The sequence below is a fragment of the Musca autumnalis genome, unplaced genomic scaffold, assembly GCF_047663935.1.
Source record: "Musca autumnalis isolate F117 unplaced genomic scaffold, ASM4766393v1 scaffold_5, whole genome shotgun sequence".
Lineage (NCBI taxonomy): Eukaryota > Metazoa > Arthropoda > Insecta > Diptera > Muscidae > Musca > Musca autumnalis.
The window spans coordinates 130,072,833-130,096,334 of NW_027412088.1; the positions used below are offsets into that span (position 1 = coordinate 130,072,833).

The 23,502-nt window shown below is 33.7% G+C and overlaps 2 protein-coding genes across 2 annotated transcripts in view; both read left to right on the plus strand.

Moving 5' to 3' along the window:
• The window catches only part of LOC141406160 (uncharacterized), a 402,688-nt gene that overhangs the window by 294,651 nt on the left and 84,535 nt on the right, over window positions 1-23,502 (plus strand). The window lies entirely within an intron of this gene.
• Window positions 608-9,816, plus strand: LOC141405206 (E3 ubiquitin-protein ligase RNF25). Its single transcript, XM_073989295.1, has 4 exons — window positions 608-782; window positions 844-915; window positions 987-1,824; window positions 8,731-9,816. Exons 1-4 carry the CDS (start codon window positions 775-777, stop codon window positions 9,037-9,039), a joined length of 1,227 nt encoding a protein of 408 aa, XP_073845396.1. The 5' UTR covers window positions 608-774; the 3' UTR covers window positions 9,040-9,816.

Sequence of the window (23,502 nt, forward strand, 5' to 3'; positions counted from 1 at the left end):
CAGCTGTCCATCATTTTTTCACAGACAGTAAGGAAGACAATTTTTTTTGGCATTTTTGTAGAAATATGTGAGATAATAATTGAAATGTGTTGAAAAAAAAAGAACATGAACAAAAACAAAATATGTGAACGGAAAACAAAAAGATGTCGATGATTTTCATTCAAAATTTTACAACTGTTTTTGCAGTTGTTGGGACGCCTACGTCACACAGGCAAGTTGTGGGATTTTGACAATCAATACATGAAGTCAACTGTACTGTCATTTGCAAACGCAGGGTTTAGCAAGAATGCCACGCTTCTTATGTGTCGAGGCCTTAACACGTCTTGTGGTATATTATTTGCTATATATTTTATTAATTTCAGCATGTTCCAACAAAATGCAAATATTCAAAGTACATTATTCTCGATGAAACAAGAGGACTGATTGACGATTGTGTTTCTTTTTTAAAAATTGCATATTTGTTTTGTACACAAAATTTCCCCATAAAATCCCCAAATTTCAAAGGCCTTTCCCCATCAAATCCCCAGCTCCCCAATCCTAAATTTTGTTCCCCATTTTCGAAAAATATCCCCAGTTTGGGATATTGGCAACACTGGATTGATGCCTGCTTCTTCTTCTTCCGTATTGGCAGTGAACTATTAACATCTGCTTCCTCTTCCATCCTTATTTTTACCGATGTTTCGGCTGGGGGAAGGAGTTTAAAATCGATTTTTGTTGTAGCGAAGAAAAAGTTATATGCAAAAAGTTGTACAAAGTTTTTGAGAAAAAGTTAAAATGGACGCGTAAGTGAAAAATTTCAAAAGAAAGTGAAGAAATTAGTTAAGTTTTTATGATTTTCTGTAGGCTTTTCGATGAGGTAGAATCTTTGGAGGCGATTTTAATGGAGGATGTAACAATACAGCGCAATGGAGAAGGGTAAGAGTGTAATTTTTACTTTCCCGTCACAGAAAGTAATGCCTTGAATATATATATTTTTGCCCTATTAGAGTTCCAAACATGATTGAAACCACTGTTTTTCCTGTGGTTGGTGAAGATACAGATCAACAATATGTATGTGTTACTTTACAAGTGCTACCTACGAATGGTTATCCTGATGTTAGTCCCGAATATAAACTCGTGCGGCCACGAGGATTGGACGATTTGCGTTTGGTTGAAATAAAGGCTGCCATAGAAAATAAGCTCAAAGAATCGGTTGGTTTTCCTGTAGTATTTGATTTGATTGAAGTTGTGAGGGAACATTTGACATGTAGCAACTTGCCCAGTGGCCAATGTGTTATTTGCCTCTACGGATTCTGTGACGGCGATGAGTTCACACGGACTGAGTGCTTCCACTATTTGCACAGCTATTGTTTGGGCCGACATCTTAATGCATTGAGGCGAAATTATCAAGAGGAATATAATAAGCTTCCTGCTTGGCAGCAAAAAACGGCCAAGCCCTTCCAAGCACATTGCCCTGTTTGCCGAGAAAATATTACCGACGAAAGTGATAGTTTGCGGTGTGCTATGCCTCCGTCTGAATTAGAAAGTGCTCCAGATTTTGAACCGTCGCCTGAGTTACGCGAGCTTCAACAACGGATGTCTTCATTATTTTTGCACCAGAAAAGTCGCGGTGCAATCATTGATTCAGAGGCTGATGTTGGTGCAGTCATTTCCATTGAAACTGAAGAGGAAATACGTCGTCGTTTACAACGTAAGCAAGAAGAGGCCGCAAATGCAGAAAGTTCCGAAAGTAGCTGCAGCAATATTAACGTTGAACTTGGTAGTAGTGGCTCAGCTGGCTCAGCTACACCTGAATCTGTATCATTGGCTGAACAACAACAGAAGGTGAGATGAACACCCATCAATCGTTAAAAAAGAAAACATTTTTTATAGTTTGTTTCTCTAACTGACAAATGTCGGTAAAATTAAAACGCAAAGTTATGAATGAAAAGTTCAAATAAAAGTTGAAAACACTGTTGATATCGGTAAAACTTTTCGACTACTTTTTATTGGTAGCTAACTTACCGAATAATATCGTTAATTAATTAATTAAGCATTTTAATTTTAGCGACATTTGTCGTTAACTAAAAAAATGAGTTAGAGAATGGCACTGCAGCTTACCAAAAAATCGTTAATTACCGATTTTATAAGTATTTTAATTTTACCAATTTTTGTCGGTAACTCAAAAAATGTGTTAAGTATAGTACACATTGACAAGCAAAACTGACTGTCATCGAGGTTTATTTCGTGAATATCAAAGCCTAATTGAAAAATTTCTTTTATAATCTCTAAATAATACCGTAAATATTGTATTTCAAACGTTTTTAGCTAAATAAAAGTTGTTATTTGCCGGAAAATTGTCCTTAAAGTACGTTGACTGTCAGTTTTGACTGTTAGTGTGTACTCCCCTTTAGAGAATCGCACTACTGATTGATATATGGTAATATTCAAAAAAGTTTTACAATCGTTGAAGTTGAGGTTCACCATTTCATAAGTCGCGAACTGTTAATATATTTTATAAAATATGAATATATTTATATTAATTGAAGTGTTTTAGCCGGGGTCGCATAAAATGAACCATAACAAATAATTTATGTGGAAGCTGTGTTGGTGGTAATATTAAAAAATGTGTAAAAATGTGTTGAAGTTTACATGTTTTTTTGTGTTCTTTCTTGATTTCTGGTTAAACCACGGTAAATTCAGACCTGAGCTCAAAGAAAGAATTGAAGAATACTCCTTGGGCAATATGGTTCTAATGTATGACTTTTCGATATATACACTGCATCCCCCTAAAATCGATGCTGACATTTTGAAGTTTTGAAATCTGGGTTTTTTGATTTTTTTTATAATTGGAGGGCGCAACCAGATAATTACCCAAACTATTTATTGGATTGTAGAACTCGTGATTCCACGTCTTTTGATGTATATCTCATGAGTGTGCTTCATACAGCTCCCTTGTAATAGGAGTCCAAAGTCAAAATTTTGGTGCGTAAATTTTCTTTAAAAACCTATTTTTTGGCTTCAAAAGTTACAACTGCGACTCAGGTACCCTTGAACCCCGCGTGATTTTAGTTTTTTTACGCGCCGGATCTAATGAACCCTTCCGCTTTCAAATCATCCACTAAAACGGCGGTTATAGATACCTTGAAAGTAGAAAATTCTGCAAAATTATATTTTGATGATTCCGCGCATTGAACCGCGATTTTCTTTGGTTATTTTTACAAAAATGGAATCCTTTATACGCGATTATATTATTTTCCAAAACCGTGTGGCATAAATTACAGAGATTCTGGAGTAATATTCGTATTTCGTATAAAATAGAATTTGGTAGCACATCCGCGGTTCTTGAAGAATTTGTTTAAAATTTGTTATGATGAAGTATTTTTTGTAGGCGGTCACTGAAATCGGATGCGCCTTATAATCTTATGTACATCGCGCAATTTTTACCCACATAAAGGTTTTTTGAACAGTAAGATGCAGCTGACAGCACACTTTGGCCGCTGAATTAAAAGTGGAAAAATCGCAACATATTGATAGAAATGCACTCGCTGTATCTGAAAAGCGCATGCGCCTTAACTGATTTTAACGAATTCGCGAATTATACGTTTTTTAACTTTTATGTTTTTTCTTTGGTTGTAATTTCAATATTACTTTCTATTTCATAATCTTATTGTTTATCGAAGTAAGCAAATACACTTTCGGGTTTGTCCTCGCATTTTCCCTAAAGAAGTTTCAGCGAAGTCCGTCAGTCCTTGCATCGAAATTTAGCGAAATAAAGTAATAACTCCCAAAAATGTTTTTTCTATTTTTCGTATTAAACAAAAAAATATATTTTTTAAATAATTTCCAACAATAAGTTTTCGTCTTTTGTTGTTGCTGTAGTATGGCAGTTATAAATCCTATCGTTAAAATTTTAGTCTCATATTTTTCTACGCGTTGTCTAGAATCAGTACGTATTTTTAATTTATTTTTTTCGAGTTTTATGTGGACTCTAAATTAGAATAAATTAAATTTACTCCAAGATTTTTTCAGTATTTCTTGACTTTCCGCGAAAATAGAAATACATTTAGTAAATATTTAGGCATCTATGGATAGATATTAAATGCTGTTAACGCTTTATATATACATTTTCTTATTACAGCAAAAATTGAATTTTTAAATATTTGTTCTTTATAAGGGAATAAAACCCCCCATAACTTTGGAGCGCAGCATCCAATTTTGTGAACGCGAAAAGATTTGAAACCACGACTTTTTTCTTAATCTATATTCCAAAAATTGCGGATGTGCTCGCAAAATTTTTTTTTAAAATTTCTTCCAATGGAATTGCAAAAGAAATTTGAAATTTACCATATATTCAATTGGGAATTATATACATATATACACATAATGGTGGCAAAAAAAAATTGAATGGCAATCGACAGGCAGGTTCCACCTGAGCGATCCATGTTTCCGCAGTAATTTTTATCGGCCGCATTTATGGTCCAATCGATGCAAAACTTGAGTAGTATTCTTTTGTAAATTTTTTATGGCTAAATTAGTTGCCTTCATTGTTTAAGCTTTATATACACATCGTAAAATTACTTCCGAACGTACATCAAATACCAGAAGGGTGTTTATGGGACATCTGTGGATACCTCCCTCACAAAAGTTCAACATAAGTGCAGTTCGAGGGTCCTGTGGACATTCTGACCAAAGGTACTCCTTGCGGCCTTGTTTACAGCAATATTCTATATTGCGTGGGCAAGTCCAATGACGTCCAAAAAAGACCACGCAAAAAACTTCCTACATTTAAGAAAAAGTATTCGATCAGTCTATATATAAAAGTCTCAATTCACACAGGCTGAGGTTATATCTCTGTTGGCAAAGCCAACTGACATTTTTATACCCTCAGCATTTATGCTACCCTCGTTAGCATGGTAAAAACCAAAAATGTTTTACAATCGATGAATCCGAGTTTCACCCTTTCTGAATTCGTGAGCTATTAACATATTCAATATAGTATGACAGAAATTCATTAAAATGAAGTTTTATGGAGGGTTCCCATTATGTTGACCCTTAAAATTAATTTACGTGGAAGCTGTGTTGGCATCAATGTAGAAATATTGGTAAAAATGGGTTGAAACCAACAAGTTTTTTTATGCTCCCTTCCGATTTCTGCCTTAATCTTACATTTTATAGACCTTTGCCCAAAGAAAGACCCGTAGAAAACTCCATGGGTAACATGATACGGGTGTATGATTTCTCGATACATCCACTTAAAATTTATTCTGACATTTTGAAGCTGGAATTTCGGGGTTTTTTGAATTTTTTTAATAATCCGGACGCTCAAAAGGATAATATTCGAATCTCATAATAGTGCTACGCACCGCATCCCAATAATTGGAGTCTAAAGGCCAAAATTTGATACGCGAATTTTCTTAAAAACTTATTTTTTGCGCGTAAAATTTACAAGTGTCATTCAATTTCTTGTGAACCCCGCGTGAATTTAGTTTTTTTATGCGTCGGATCTAATGAGCCTCTCGACGTTCGAATCCATCCACTAAAACGGCAGATATAGCTAACTTGATAAATCCGCGTATAAAGCTGAGATTTTCTTTGAACATTTTTACATGTATGGAATTCTTTAAGCGCGATTATAATATTTTGCGAATAAGGGTGTCATAAATTACAGAAATCCGAGAGTAATATGGGTCTTTTACTAAAAGTAGAATGTGGAGACACATCCGCGGTTCTTGAAGAATCTATTTGAAATACGTGTTTATTGACGTATATTTGATAGGTGCTAATGAAATCGGATGCATCAAAATCGTATGCTCATTGAAATAGGCATAAATATTGAAAGATTGATTTGTTGTATGTTAACAAGTTTTTTCTCTTTTGTTGTTGCTATAATATGCAATTTATATACACAATCTCTATAAATTCGGTTTCATATTTTCCTATGCGTTTTCTGTAGATATTTTTAATTGATTTTTTAGAGGTTTGTACGGACTCTGCAGCAGCATAATTTGGATTTACTTAAAGATTTCTTACTTGTTTATTTTTCGCGAAAATAAAAATAAATTTAGTAAATATTTAAACATCTACAAATAGATATGGAATGCTGTTAGTGATTTATGCATAAAATTTCTCATAAAAATAAGTAAAAACTAAAAATATTTTATCTTTAAATGAGAGTAAAAACCGCTATAATTTTTGCGCGCATCGGCAATTTTGTGTCCTATACCAAAAAGATTTTTTAAATTTTTTCAAATATAATTACAAAAGAAATTTGCTTTTTACCATATATATACTTTCATACGATCAAAATGTGCCGCACCGAAATAATGCGCACGATAACTATCGAATGGATCAACCGATTCGTCCAAAATTTGGCCTTCGTAATACTTTGTTCAAACTTAGTTTACGTTCGAAGATAAACCATATACACTCCTTCAGGTACCTCCCCCACAAATGTCCAAAAATGTTCGGAAAAATTGTGAGCACAATAACTCTTGAAGGGATTGACCGATTTGGTCCATACGTTACATATCCAAATATATCTACCAGATATAGATCAGGTTCGAATATGGACTTTATTTGTCCACTCTTTCGTATACCTATCACACAAAAGTTCGGATAAGTCCACTTTAAGACCTGCTTCCGAATCGCTTTGATTTTTGCTGAAGCAGCTTGCATTCGTTGCCTCAATTACGATAGTAAAAGTACTTCTTGAGAAAACATCCCGAAAGGTGTAAAAACCCCTATTGTATTGCCTGGAGAGCACGATTGCTCTCGAACTGATCAATCGATTTGGTCCAAATTTTGTCCAAACTTGTCCAAACTTCAGTTTCAGTTCGAAGATGGGCAATACCGGTCCACAGCTCCCCCACAAAAGTTCAATATTTGTGTCCAAGTGCAGTTTATTTATTTTCAAACTGAGCCTGTATAGGCTATGTGTTCCCAGAAGTACAAAAAATAGTTACAAAAAAAAGCATACATATAATAACGCCTAAAATTAATTAAAACCCTAACGCACATTTTTTTGACAAAAAGTAACAACGCTGAAGCGATTAGTAAAACAAACAGTGACAAATTGCCAATGACGACAAAGAGAGAGAAATGTATTTTTAAGACAGTTCATTGAGATAGGTAATTAATCTTTTTTTGAAAGTTTGTTGAGAAATAGAAAACGTTTTCATATTGGGGGGCAACGAATTCCACAATCTAGCAATTCGGATAGAAAACGAATTCTCGAAAATACTTGTGGTAAAGTAACTTATTTGAACTTAAGAGTTTCTAGAATACGATAGAAACTGGAAAAAGGGCAGAAGATATGAAGGTTGTCCATGTTTAATTAAATTAAAAAAGAAACAGAGGCATCGCATTTTAAGGAACCGTTCAAACGAAGTGCCTAAAACAGAAAGGAAAACTGAGAATAATTATTTCTGCATCGTCTACCATACACAAATTTTTATATTTTATGATAGCATGATATAAGTTTGTTTATATTATTCCTGCTGGTACCCAATATTACCTCAACACCATAAAGCATATGAGGCATAAGCAACGCATGCGCTAACATATACTTAATTTGTGTAGGCAAAATACCATTAAGACTATAGAGCTTTTTTAGAAAAAAATTCAACTTTGAGCAAATGTGAGATATGTGAGAAGAGAACCGAAGACCATTGCCGAGGGTGAGCCCAAGAGAAGAGAACAAGTTGGAGGAATTAATAACATTATTTTGAATAGATATACTGTATGCATCGTAATTACGCGAGTTATTGAAGACCATAAATTTAGTTTTATTAATGTTAATGGTTAACTTATTGGTGGTTGCCCAGCTCAGATGAGCAATCATCAACAGTACCAGAAAACCGACGATCATTAGACTGCACATATTTAGGGTCTGTTCGAAAATCCTTTGGAAATGCATACCGATGGTCATGTTTACAGCGATATTATGTTTTCCGTGGACAAGACATGCTTCCTGGCATACTGGTCCAAAAGTTATACGATGACCCACTGAAATGACTAGTGGAGCGATATCGATCGAAAAGATATGACTCCCAAAATAAGATTCACTTCGATAATGGACTTTGTCGGTCCTTCCTTCTCCGCAACATTTTTGAATCGTAATCCACATTTTTGTCGTCAAGTTCAAATGTCCAAATACTCATACTTTATTACTTGTTTCAAACTTAAACCACTTCAAAATTATTTTGTCAGCTTTTGTATCACACACATTTTATTTAATATTAAATATTTCATTGCCATACACATTTATATACAACTTTTTCAGATGTTTCGAAATTCAAATGAAATACTTATTCGTCAACTACTTATTTTTTCTTGTCAAAATAATGGGTTAGTAGGTCGCTCGAACTACTATCAAAATCCCGTTATTAGACAAACATTTGATTAATTTTTTGTTTTCAATCAAACAAAGATTTTATACAACAACAGGAGTTTAGTAGTAATTCGAACGAATTTGAATTCGAATCGTCTTAGAGTAACTTCCAATTTCATTCGAATTCGAATTTCAATTTATTACAATTGAAAAATTCAAATTTTACCTGAATATAAACCGAATTTCAATTGAAATAATCTGAATTTCAAATGAAATAGTTTAAATTATAACCGAAATATTTCAAATTATGAATTGAAATTTCAAATGAATTCCGGCATACAAGCACTCCACATACAAGTGAATGCAGACAAATTTTAATATCTTGTAATATAATAACTGTTTCTACCTTTTTCATGTAGGAAGCCAACGGAACTAATTTTAAAACTAATTTTGCCCCTGTTGTGCAGCAAACTCAGCGAGATGATCCTACTAATAATAATTATCATCATGGCAGAAGACATTTTAGAGGTGGTAGACGTCATCACAACCACCACCACCATCATCAGTCTCAAAGGGATCGTGAGCGTTTTGAACACAATCACATTCCATCAACATCGTCATCAGCGGCAGCTGCTGGTAACTCATCTAGTCATTCCATTGCTTCTCAAGTGGCACAGCCCCATAAGCAGGGAAAGGGGCACGCTGCTGGCCACGGCCATTCCAGGTGACGATGGCCTCTCTTCAAAGACATAGAACGCAAATGTAAGGTTCTCATGAAGACGTCCTTGCTGCTACCTTCTTCAGTCCTATTGCCATTACAGCTTTGCTAATATAGTACATAAAACAACAATTTATTATTTTTGTTGTTGAAATGACAATACTTTTGTTATTCTATTTTTAGTTAGATTTTACAGCAATAACTTATTTATTTTTTATTATAGGTTGGATTATAGATTATTTTAGGACAACATTGCACGGAGAGAGAAGTTATAGCGAATGTTACTCATTCAAATGCCAATTTTAAAGCTAATAACGCAACGTCCATAATCCGTCGCAATGTAATATGTTTATTTTAGTTATAATTATTTAGCAATATTTTTGTATAGGTTTTATATACAGATACTTGTAACGAATATTTATTATTATTTTTATTTATCGGCAAAACGACTGAATATTGCACGAAGGTACGCGCCATAAAAATGACATCTTCACGAAATCGTCTGTTCACTTTTGCGCTAAAAACTGATATTAAGATTGAATGTGAACAATATGAAGGAGTCTATTATCATTATACTTACTCAATATGTCAGTAGAATGTGACAATCGGTCACAAGCACAAACTATTCAAGACAACCTTTTTAATAACAAACAACCAATTTCCACTTAAAGTCCACAACAAGAAGACATTTGGATATTCCCTTATACGTCAAAAATAATAATGAATGTAGTATGTTTGAATTACTGTGTCAAAACTAAAATATTTGAATAAAATCAAAATAAATGCACTCTCAAGATTTTTATTTACTACGAAAATAATATGCCTGTTTCAGAACCTGCAAGAATCTACAAATTTTACTACGATAAGAATTTTTCCTTTATATGCTGTTTATATTAGAGCTTTATGAGGATTTGTCTGAAATATAAGTAATGGAATTGATATTTAAAACCCAGTCGGTTTGTTAAATCCGGTTATATATAAACGCGGTATTAGTTAGTTAGAACGGCGCACATAGGGGAAACAAAAGATGCTCAAAACTCAAAATATAAAAATCACGTTTTTAAAAACAGTATGTTGGTAAACAGTTACCTGACTCTCTTAACCATTCGCTATGACCATCCGCAACTTTCTGCGCTTAACCAATCCAACGAGCAGTCATGGTCAAATAGTATAAAATTAGGTGAAAGTGAAAATTAAAATAAAAATGCTTTCGCGAAAATTTATATTTTTCATGGTTTTTTGTTTTTAATTTAATATATTTGACAAATAGAGTAACCTAGCCCGTAGGGCCATGAGCGGTTCCAAAAACAGTTATACAATAACTACTCTCAGTTTGTATATTCTCCCACAAGATAAGCTTATAAAAATTCCAAATTGTTTTTGAATCTTCACTCTTTAATAGTGATAGTCAGTGTGACCAGATTTGAAAAAGTGTTGCAGCTAAATTAGCATTAAAATAATGCTAAAATAAATATTAAAATGCTAAAAAATAATGCTAAATTTAAAAACGTTATTTTTTAATAAAATATACCCTCCACCACAGTATAGAAGGTATACAAGATCCGTTTTTCCGTTAGTAGCGCATTGAACTAATCATAACGTATATATTCATGATAAAATTCTTAGTCGATCTAAGCATGTCTGTCCGTCTGTGGTAATCACTCTAGCATCCACAAAAATTGAGATAGGGCACTGAATTTTTGAAAAGATGCGTCTTTTGTTTGCAGTCAGGTCAATTTCGAAGATGGACTAGATCGTCCATGTTTTGATATAGCCCCTATACAACGGTTACATTTTACATTTTATTAGCTATGATTTGCTATTTGAGTTTCCAAAAACCTTCTCCACCAAAAAGAGAGCCCATGTTTTGGAATAGGTCCCATAAAAAGGTACCGGCTAATTAAAGTTATTTTGGGTGTCATTTGGGTTCAAAGTGGTTAAACAACTTCTTCACCATAAATAAAGGACACGGCACCATCGGTTTTAGTTTTTTTTTTTTTATTTTTTTATTTACATCTTCGGGCAAAATTGGATATCATTTGGTATTTAAAGTTTGATGTGGTTAAAAACTTCTCCATCGAAAATTGAGTACATAGGGTCAAGTTTTGCTAGATGTCAAGTTTTTAGATGACTGAATTATTAAGTATTTGGGGTTCCCAGTGGTCAAAAAACTTCTCCACCTAAATTAGTGGTATTGGTACTTTCGTAACAAAAAGAAAAACTAACTATTCCATATCAGTATTGAATATTTCGTGGTGGAGGGTATAACAAGTTCGACGCGGGCAAACTTAACGTTTTTTACTTGTTTTATTTTATTTGCTTATTCACATTTTTAGTCCTTTAAATCAGAGCAAAGACGAAAAATTTTGTGTTTTGAGCTGTTCAAACAGCTGTTCTATTCAGTTCAACCAACATTTATAAGATTTTTTTAATAAAGTACTAAAATATCTCAGATTTTGTGGATAAAATAATGCTAAATTTATAATGGAAAAATGCTAAATGCCAAATGGAAATTTTGCGGCTAAATACAAAAAACACACTGGTGGTACGTCTCTTCTTTTCATCATCCATATTTTAATGATAATTCTAGATAACTCAAATTTCAAAAGTGAAAAATTACTTTTGGTAATTTATGCGCTTACGTCTCCAACATATCAGATCCAATCATAATATTTTGCGCATACTTGCGCCATTCTGAAAAATCTCATTTTTATCAACTAAAACCTCTGATATATTCAAATATGGAAGTATATAATAAGCCATTTAGATATAACCTCGTTAGCCGGATTTAGCGCATTACAGTCGACTCCGCTTTACTGTAAGTCGGTTTACTGAAAAATATCGGATAACTGAAATCGTATTTCTGCACCATTACATTTTTAGGTCAATTTCTCACTATTTACTCCGCTTTAGTGAAACTCCGCATAACTGAAAATATCGGATAACTGCAATTGTGTTTTGGCAAAATTTTGGACTTTCCATTGAAATCACTCCGCTTTACTGAAAATAATTATCGCCATCTTTATTTCAATAACTAGATCATGATGAAATTATAAGGTGTCGTAAAACTCCAGCGTCGTGTTTTCAATCTGTCAATTTTTTTGTGAATAAATTGTATGAAAACTTAAACAAATATTTTGACATCTTGACGAATTTGTGGTCAAAATACAGTTGTTGTTGTGCTACTTACATGATCTGGTAAATAGATCTTGAACTAGATAAACTCATTAGAAGAGAGGGAAATAACGTAACGTTTAGTATTGATTTAGATTATTAAAATAAGTTAAACATTTCTATAACTTGATTCTTCTAATTTCTTTTTTGTTATATATGTGGGACAAAAAAGTTTAAAGAATAGAGTAAAAGTGAAATCAGATAAAGAAAAGAAATTTATGAACTTTAGAAATGAAGTACGACGTCAATATCTCGAACTTTAAAAATAAAGAAACGATCACAATTGTAGTGAATCCAAAAAGAAATGTGTTGATAGAAGGACATAGATCAGGATCACTTAAAAACGCTGAAAATTTTGTTCAGAAATGCAACCTAAACAGGCCACAAGGAAGTCAGTCATTTAGATTTTTGCATTATTTTAATTGGATTAAAATAACGACTCTAGAGGTAACAATTATAGTTGAGTGGCGACGTTATTTAGCTTGTGAGTGATGTTCCGGAGAAGTACCTATGGTCAACTTATTCGATATTCCAGTTTCAATATTTATGTAAATTATGGTATTTTTTAACTGTTAAAAACTGTATATGATTGGATTCCCGATTTTTTACTTTTATTCAAAGTTCGGATAACTGGAAAAAAATACAGTTATCCGAACTCCGCTTATGCGCAAACTTCGGATAACTGAAACAAATATGCTGATTTTTGTCCGTTTCAGTAAAGTGGAATCAGTGTTCGAAAAGAAACAGTACACTAAAATAACGTACCGCTCCAGGTACGGTATCACTAAAAAATATTTTAGTGTACCGTACCGGAACACAACCACTAAAAAATATTTTAGCGTACCGTACCGGAGCACAACGAAAATTGTAGTGAACCGCAGTCGGTACACTAAAAAATCGTAGCGTACCGCAGTCGGTACACTAAAATATCGTAGTGTACCACTGGTCGGTTCACTAAAAAAATAACGTACCGGTAATGTACCACACATGTGTTTTTTTATTTATGAGGAAATATGAATTGTTATATGCTTTCTTGGCAAAGAAAGCAAGTATAATAAATAAAATGCAATATTGTATAAATTAATTACATTTTAATCGTTTATAAATATTGAGAAAATGACTAAAAAATATAATGTTATTTACCATGTTAGGCGCTTAGACATTTATGATATCCACAAAGGGTGAAAAATCGTGAATTATAAAATCATTTATATGAATGAGTAAAGAATAATTTTACTATTTTGGTGTCATTTGCATTTTTTGGAAAAAGATTATTCAGAAAAATGTAATATTTGCTATACAATCCACATTAATATTACCTGTGCCAACAAAAAATACCCATCTATTTTGTTTGTGGTGAACAGTATTCGCTAAAGGTGATCGCTCATCACTAAGGTTTTTTCAAGCTATTTTTATTTACACATTTAAAAGTATTTGTAGCCAAATTACAAATTTTAATATATTTTTTCAATATGGAATGTATTAATCATAACAAGGATGTTTATTTTCGACAAAAGTCCCCTCGTGCAAAATCATTGTTATTGGTTGCACCAATAACAGAAAATCTATTCATAGCAAGGTTATGTGGACGATCAACGAGAATTTTGCCTGTTACTTTGTGGTACCACGGAAAAAGTCGATCAGCCAAAGCGGAATAACGGTAAATTTTTTGTTCACAATTTATGGACTGGTTTTTATAATATATTTTAGTAGTAAATTTGCGATCGTCGTATGCAGTCTTCCTAAAAAGTAATTTTAAAGCTTTATTGTATTTAACATTTCGTGAAGCAGGTGAGTAACAAATATTTTATATAATGTGTTAGTTATTGTAACTCGGATTTTACACATAAGTAAATCACGTGACATCCGCTTTTCTTTCAAATTGTATATGTACTTTGTAAAAGCTATTTAGTAAAGAGTGTCGCAGGATGGCGCTTAGATTTTTTATTTTATTCTTAGTACATATAGTTCTTACCATATTTGTAAAGTTTTTGCTGCAACAAAATACTTTATTTTTTAATTAATTTCTCGTTAGAGACGAGCTTACTGACCAAGATGCTTTTTGAAAAAGGAAAGCCGACGATACGAACCCACACAATCACCACTGTGTGACATGCATGTTTCGCCTTTGGTTTAGGAAGGCTCCTCAGACACATCGACTGTGGGGCGGCTTCGCTATCCTCTAACTTATTTCCTCTTTCAAATGCAAGTTGTTTTTTTACAAAGTTGAATTTTTTGTTCAAATCTTTGTATGGCTTTCATGACAAACGCTTAGCGTCGCCTTTGAAAGTTATGAGTTTGGTTCTGAACACTAACACGCCGTGACAACACTTTTTTCCATGTGTTTTTCAGGGACGTGGGTTCGAACCCCAGCCTGGCTCAAGCTGATTTTTATTTTTATTTGAAAATTTTGCCTATTAGGCGAAGGTCATTTTTTATTAATTTTTTAATTAATTTCTCGTTAGAGACGAGCTTACTGACCAAGATGCTTTTTGAAAAAGGAAAGCCTACGATACGAACCCACACAATCACCACTGTGTGACATGCATGTTTCGCCTTTGGTTTAGGAAGGCTCCTCAGACACATCGACACATCCTAAACCAAAGGCGAAACATGCATGTCACACAGTGGTGATTGTGTGGGTTCGTATCGTCGGCTTTCCTTTTTCAAAAAGCATCTTGGTCAGTAAGCTCGTCTCTACTTTATAATTGTTCTTATTATTATTTTCTATTTAAAATTAGCGAAATTCGGGCGGTACCTTTCTATGGGGGCCATATCAAAACGTGAACCTGTGCAGACTATTCTCCGTCGGAATATTTTATACTCCCAACGTAGACTAAATGCTAAGTTTCAACTATTTCGGTTGGATAACGTGGCTATAACCTTCAAAATAACCGATATCGGCGGAACCGTTCTATGGGGGCTATATAAAAAGTGGACCTGCACCGAAAATTCCTATAGGAATGTATGTATAACCCCAACGGACACTAGATACCAAATCTTAGCCATTTCGGTGGAATAATGTGGTAGAAATCTTTAAAATACCGAAGATCGGCAGGTACCGTTACAAGTATATGAGTAAAAATAAAAATTTACTAAATATAATAATAAATGAAGCACACTTGTCAATCTAGAGCTGTTCTTATTCAAATTATGGACAAACAAACATACAATAAAACATAGACTTGTATTTTTGACGCGCTAAATTGGTACTTTTTTCCACAGTGAAACGTAAACGTATTCTACCAGCAGGAATTAGCACTACGAAGAAGCCCTCTAAAGTTTGAGTTTTTCAGGCATTATTCTCATATTCTTACCATTTTGTTTTGTTACCTATTACAAATGGATTTCATGTTTTTTATTTTAATTAATTCAAACATATCAACATTAAACTTCAACAGAATAAACATATTAAAAATTTAAAATATATTAGGTGGAGGCTCAATCTTAAGTGATCCGACTGTGGCTGTTTTGTTTTTATGAATTGACTTTTGCCGCAAATAAACATCCTTATGACACCTACATATTAACGTTATTCTTTTCCATTCATAGAAATGGTTTTATGACACATGCATTATCACGCCTTTTTACTTGTAAAAACTGTCTAATTATTTAACTAGGGAACAAATAATATTAAGGACAAGGACTCTAATGAGTCCATAATAACATTTTCTCAAAGCGAGTTAATAGAAATACATACATTAATAATATGGGTTTTAAACCTAATGCTATAATATTTTACACTAATTTTCTTAAAATTCGTATACCGACCGAATTTATCACATTCGTGCTTTTAATTTATATAATCTTGAATTTTAGTTACTATTCTTGCCCTTATTCTCAAAAACATCAAACATATAATTTTTCATCACAATTTACAAAACACACATGTACGGTACATTACCGGTACGTTATATTTTAGTGAACCGGCCAGTGGTACACTACGATAATCGTACTGTACCGCAGTCGGTTCACTAAAAAATCGTAGCGTACCGCAGTCGGTACACTAAAAATCGTTGTGTACCGCAGTCGGTACAGTAAGATTTTCGTTGTGCTCCGGTACAGTATCACTAAAATATTTTTTAGTGTTTGTGTACCGGTACGGTACATTATCGTAGCGTACCTATCCACCTTGGTACGGTACAGAACGGTACGGTACGATACCATAGTGTTTATTTTCGAACACTGAGTGGAATCGACTGTATAGGATTTATTTGCTAAATCTGGCTATAATCTACCAGATTGAGTGGATTTGTTTCAAATCCGGCGTAAATCCTCGTAAACAACTCTGTTTTTTGCAACATGTTGCTAAAAAATACAAAAAGTTGCAAGATGGCACAAGAAACAAGGTAGATGCATCTGTGAATGGCTACAACAAAAATAATGTAAAATGTCAAAATTTGTAAACAAGGCGAAAAAATTAAATTTGCGTTGATATACAAAGTTGATTTTATTCAACCAAGACTAATAGTACGTTTATATATAACCGGATTTAACAAAACCACTGGGTTTCAAATGTCAACTCCCTTGTGTATACGTCAAATAAATCCTCATTAAGAAGGTTAACCCTGCAAAAGGCTATAGTATAAACATGACCTAATATTTACAATGTCTAAACGATAAAATAATAAATTATTTGCTCATTAGTTAGCATTAGTAGCATAATGTGCTAACATTTTCAATATTAAACAATAAACTTGTAATTTGCCGTATGTTTTTTGAAGCGAATTCAATTTACAAAAACTTCTTTTACCGTTTCAAATTCGATCAGATGGGCTGATGCATCTACCTTGGTAATTGTGCTATGAACAAAAATCAGCTGACTGCTATTTAAATCCTCCAAACGTATATCTAAATGCAATGAGATTAGCAGCGTACGTAAAAATACTTTAAATAACATTTCCAATCGTTTCGTTTCGTATTTTCCATAGGAACAATACATAACGAAACATAACCCACGTTGGCCGAGCTCGCTGTTTAGTTTTGTTTACATTCGTGAGTGCGAACAAAACGAAAAGCGAAAAGTACTCAACTCCACAAGAGCAGATAGAAAACGGAATAGTACTAAACACACGCTGCGACTTTTGATGCATGCATCACCATTTTTTTAGCGGTGTTGCAAAAAATAGTAGTGATGGAGGGAATGAAAGGGCCTGTTTATGTATGTCGATAAGAAAACGAATGCGGAAGAAAAACTACCAACAAATTTGAGTGTGTATTTCAAATTTGTTTTTTGTTTTGAAGCAAAAGCAAATTAAATAATATTTCAAAAACTAAAGTTTGGGTGTCTTTCATGCGCACACATTTTCTTTTCAAAATACATAAACTGGGGGAAAATGTACGAAATGTATGAAATGTAAAATTTCATGACTAATCATTTAATTTATGAATACTATTTAGAATGTTAAAACTATTTAATGTACATCATGGATTTAAAAGAATGTAATAAAAATAAATGGACTAAACTCCCTCCTTTATTTGATAAGTATGTTGTTAGTTTTTTATTGCCTTCATAGTTGAAACTGAATTGCTTGTGTTCCAAATGTGTTTTTAAAACATCAAAATGCGAATTGCAGAAAAAAGAATTTAATTTTTTGAATCGATTGGATTAATATTGACGCCGTTCGTTGCTCAATTTGTTGCCCAACATTTCGTAAAAATATTTCAATAATTATAATTGTGGGAACACCCATATTGTCGGAATTTTTTTACCTGTATCTCGTAGAATGGAATAACCCGAATGTTGGAAAATACATTTTTACCTAACAATGTTTTTTCCAAAAATTTTGTTATTTAGTCCCAATTTACATTAGGCCATTTTCCTTGTGGCAATTGTCAGTTTGAAGGAGAGAGAGGTGAGGCATATGGTAACCGTTTGCCTCTCAATACCCTCTCTCACCTACAAATTGAAAATTGCCGCAAGCAAAATTGCCTAATGTAAATATGGACTTACATTTGTCGAGAAATATTAACAAATATTTTTACCTGTTTCAATAATTTTGGTTTAATAATTTATACGTACATGCATTCAACAATCATAACATGTATGTATGTTTGTTACAAAAATTACACTTCTTACAATATTACAAAAAAATGCAACCCTACAAGTACGAAAATGGTGATGCATGCATCAAAAGTCGCAGTGTACACACGCAGGCCTAAATCAAAAACGTTTTGTGGTTGATAAAATTCACTGTGGTATGCTGATTGGTGGTTGATAAAATTCACTGTGGTATGCTGATGCTAACTTATGCTAAGTTTACATTTACGAAATCCACTCGATTTCAACTGTCAATTCCATAGCTCAAACGTCAAATGAAATCTCATCTGGATTTCATTTGACGTTTAACCTATGGATTTGACAGTTGAAATCGAGTGGATTTCGTAAATGTAAACCAAGCATTATAGAGTTGTTAAGCTATCACATGTGTGTGTGGCTGAGTGTGTCATTGACAATACGCACGGCAAACGTTTCCCAAAAATACTTCTTGTTTCCGTGATGAATGAAACAACTCGGCAAAGCATAGCCGAAGCTAAATTTCAGCAATCGTACGGTTTCCATCTTTTTACATTGAAAAGTTTGTGTTTTTGTTTTGGTTGTGAGAATGAAACGATTCAGAGAAGCTGAAAAGTTTGTGGCTTTGTGTGATTGGTACGGAAATCGTTTTGTATGTTTCCGTTCATTGGAGATTAGTACTGGATTTATTAAATCCAGTTGAGGATTTATGACTGGTTTAAATGAGCTATAAGAAAGACATTTACAAAATAGCAATATACATATTTTTGTTTCAGCATTCGCCAAATCTACTTATTTTATTTGTAATCCTGACCAGCAAAATAAATTTGAAGTAGTAGTAGTAGTTCTTTCACGGCATGTTTTCATGCAGTTCAATCGGAGTCGTGAAAAGGCACTCCAATTCCTTACATTTTAACAGCATTTGGATGCGATCCAACGATTGATATCCATTTCTCACATTTAAATTGCATCCGGATGCAGTTCAAGGGAGTCGTGAAAAATGCACTCCGTTCGATACTTTTTACAAGCAGTTTCTTAGTGATCCCTAGCAGGCAAGCCAATTTGTAGATATGTACCTACAATTACAGAATTTTTTCAAAGATAGAAAAAGTGTGCATCAATTTCTACAATTTGTATCATGGTAGAATAAGAAAAAATAAGTGTAAACACCGGGATGTATTTCAGGATTTCGCGAAAGTCAGTGGATTTTGGAGCGTAATTGTAAACATGGCTTACCGACAAAAATCGTTTACATTAACCCCCAGTTTTTGTAAAAATTTTTATTCTTCTCACACGAATTGTCAAATTTTGTAGATCGATTTACTCGCTTTAGCGCAAATGTCATGGTAGAATAAGAAAAGGTAGCAGCAATACACAGCTGACTGAACTGGGTTGTAACGTTATGCCAAGTTTACACTTGCGCTCCAAAATCCACTGGATTTCACGAAATCCTGAAATACACCCCGGTGTTTACACTTATTTTTTGTTGATTTCAAACATATCACAGTGATAAAGGTAGATGCATATGCGCAGCTGATCGAACATGAATTTTCAAAACAATTTATTGTAAATTGATTTAATCGTCAAAAATATACGACAATATAGAACTTTACAACTTTATTTGGAAAATTATCGTAAAATTATCTATATATCGTATTAATTGTGTATAGTACTAACAAATGAAAAAATAAAAAATAATTTTATCGTTGAGACATCATAATAATAAATTTTGATAGATAAAAGTTTTGCTCGGAACCTGCAAAATATTAGTACTTGCAGTAGTTTTTCCGTTTAGTGCTAAAAATGCGTTCCCGTACTCCGAAATCTAGCAAGACTTGCACTTCTCTTTAAACAAAAATAGCGCCGAATAACACCCTCTTCTCCTGTTTTCTGCCATAAAATGTTGGCCTAGTAGAAACTAGCAGCAAGCATGTTCATATGTTCATTGGTATCTAATATTATAGCTGATACGTTGATTTTAACATTTCTGCTGGAGTTTTTGCAATTTCCGTCATTTTTCCGTTCCCGTATATTTTAAGAAATTACAATTAAAAAAGTACGGGAACAAAATGAAAAATAGCATTGTAACAATGTAATTTAATATTTTTTCACATTGTATACAAATTTTGATATTAACATTTTTTTGTTCCAGCAATTCGCACATCTACCTTGTTTATTGTGATACGTGAAAAGTGTTGCAACTTTTGGTACTTTTTTAGGCAAAAGCAAGGTTGTATATCATGTGTACTGTGATTTCGAAATGAGATGATTTCATTTTTGTATGCGAAATCATGATAAATTTTGCTTGATTCCGCGCGAAATCACGAAACGCCTTCGAAATCACGAAACGACGCCGAATGTAAACCAAGCATTAGTGTCAAATTTCATATGACATTTTATACATTTATTTCTATTTCGATGTACATTAGGGACATATATTTTTTGAGAAAAAAATATATCATTCGGGAAAAAAACATTTCCCAGAAAGACTTCTTCATATCAATGATATGTAACCTCCTCCAAGTTCGAACGATAAGCCGCGCAGTAAATCCCCGCTTGTAGAGGCGATACAACGTTTGTTAATATGTGAGGTATTTTGTTAAAATTTAAAAAAATAAAGCCCTGCTTCTTTGATTTCTAAAACAAAACATTGAAACAGCTTCTCCTTTTTCTATGAATTTCCAGCGACCCCAAACTTTTCTGCAAGTATTCTACTTTCTTCGAGAATTTATGCATTTAGAGGAATGATGTAGAACCATAAAAATTTAAAATGTAACGAATTTTCATTCATGTTTTCCAAAATATTCAACCAAATGTGAAAAATTATTAGTTTTTTTAAATTCCAATAATTTATAGACATTTCCTTGTTTTGTTTACAAATACAACTGGCAGTAACGTTACAAACAAAAACAAATTCCTTTGTGGTTGTTGTTCGAGTTGTATTTGTTGTAGTATTAACTTTACCTTGTATTTGTTCTACCATGCATGAATTTGTATATAAAATAAAAAATACAACCAATGTCGAAAGAAAAGCAGTACGAATGAACGACAGTCCAGTTGTTGTTGTAGCAGCATATAATGCTGGGTTGGCAGCCGCTGGCCGAAAAACTTTTGGTTTCGGGTCAATCCGGTACGTAAAAACCCGCTGCCGTGGGATTTACGACAGTCCAGTGAAACCAGGTAACGTAATTTGGTGACTATGTGGGCTCGAGTCCTTGGCTTTCCCTTTTTACTTGCAAATAATTTCCGATCATCAAGCTTAACTCTAAACGGGAAAATTAATAAAAAAAAATCATTAGAAAAGATCTTCGCCTTAACAGGCAAATTTTCAAAAAATAAAAAATAGGCTGAGCCCTGCAGGGATTTGAACCCACGTCCTTGAAAACATATCAAAAATGTTGTCACGGCGTGTTAGCGTTCAAAGCAAAAAACTCATAACTTCCAAGGCAGCGCAAAAAAGCGTTTGTCGTGAAGAAAATACATTTCAGCGGCCAAATATCCGCCTAAATGTATAAAACACATTTGCATTTGAAAAACGAAAAGTTCTAGGACAGAGAAGCCATTACATAGTCGATACGTCTGAAGATCTGCTTTACCACCAGTGAAACCAGGTAACGTAATTTGGTGACTATGTGGGTTCGAGTCCTTGGCTTTCCTTTTTCACTTGCAAATAATTTCCGATCATCAAGCTTAACTCTAAACGAGAAAATTAATAAAAAAGACAGTCACTCACTTTTGATCAAAATTGTGTTTCACTATAACGATGATCAAAATGCTAAGCGAGCGTCACGACATCTGAAAAGGGATGGAAGGTATACCAAGCGATATTTTCAACAATCTCTGATCCATTAATTTTGTGAAATAAAGCAGTGTTTTCCAAGTAGTAGGAGATTATTAGCACTATTCCAGTAACAACGACGTCGATTCGGATTTTCAAGCGGAAAGAAAGAACAAAAGGACTAAAAACCCAAAGAAATCCAACGAATGGGGTCGCCGGAAACATAACGATTGTCAAGAATATAGGTATCAACAAATCATTAAAGAATGAGACCTATGAGCAGCAAAACAGCAACCGTTGTGGCAAGAAGAAAGCAAGTAAGGAAAAGACAAAGAACCAACATGTTAAGGATCCACCAAAGAAACTGAAGTCCGAACCAAAAAACAAACAACACTTGGTGGAATCGTTGACCAAACAATTGGAAAATGATGAATTAAATTCTTCAGAATCCGGATTTTGATTGTGATGGCCTATATAGTGAGGAGGAATTTCCAATGAATATACGATTAGTGAAACAGGAAGTTTTTTCAGAAAAAACGAGGATTCTTATAAACTACCCGATGTAAAGACACTAATAAACGATGGGGGTAAAAGTCGAAAATGGATATATACTGCTTCAGTTAGCGAAAAATATCAGAAAATAAAGAAGTTTCAAAACTCGAGCCATTGTATCCGCCCCACAATGTTGCTATGGTTAGTATTGACGAAGGAAATCGGGCTTTCCATCTAATGGATACTTAAACCAAGTTCAGTAGATGATTTTTAAGAAATATTGGGCGTCAAATCCGTGCGCGATCAATTGTAAACAACCCAATTATTTTTCCTTTGATGCCTTTGATGAAATGCTCATGAAGAAGTTTACCAAGAATTTGGATGAAACCTCTTAATTTAATGGTAAGTATATTTTGAGATATTTTTATTTATTTAGAAATATTAAGTTATTTTTTTTTATTTTTAGGCGTCCGTGAGATACTAAAGTACATCCTGAAGGACGTGCTGTGCCACCTCTGCCACACCTTCTTACCTGAGCTATTTACATTAAATACCACCTTAAAAATTGTTGCATTGCTTAGCTGGGCCAAATGCATATTTGATCCCACCAAATAGTCAAGGTTTTGCTCCCTGTTTAGGTTAGGGAGGGGAAATCCATCGGTATTTACAACGATAGCTCAGGATACCGTTTGATGAGCAGTGGAAGCAGAAAAGAACAAGAAAATAAAGCACAAGCAGTATCAGTTTTAATATTAAATAATATGCTGGTTTATTGGTGATGTTTATTTCTTTTCTCATACAACAACATAGATTACCTTGTAATCTGGGGTGGCGGCAGAGGCCTGTTAGTTACAAACAACAAAGATTACCAATTGTAATCTGGAGTGGCGACGGAGGCCGGTTAGTATTAACGCGAGGCGGTTGGTTAATACGCGACAAGTTAACTCTTCAAAGCTTAATCGACAAGTGAACGCAGAGGTTCTTGCAATCGCAGAGGATTGCAGCGATCGCAG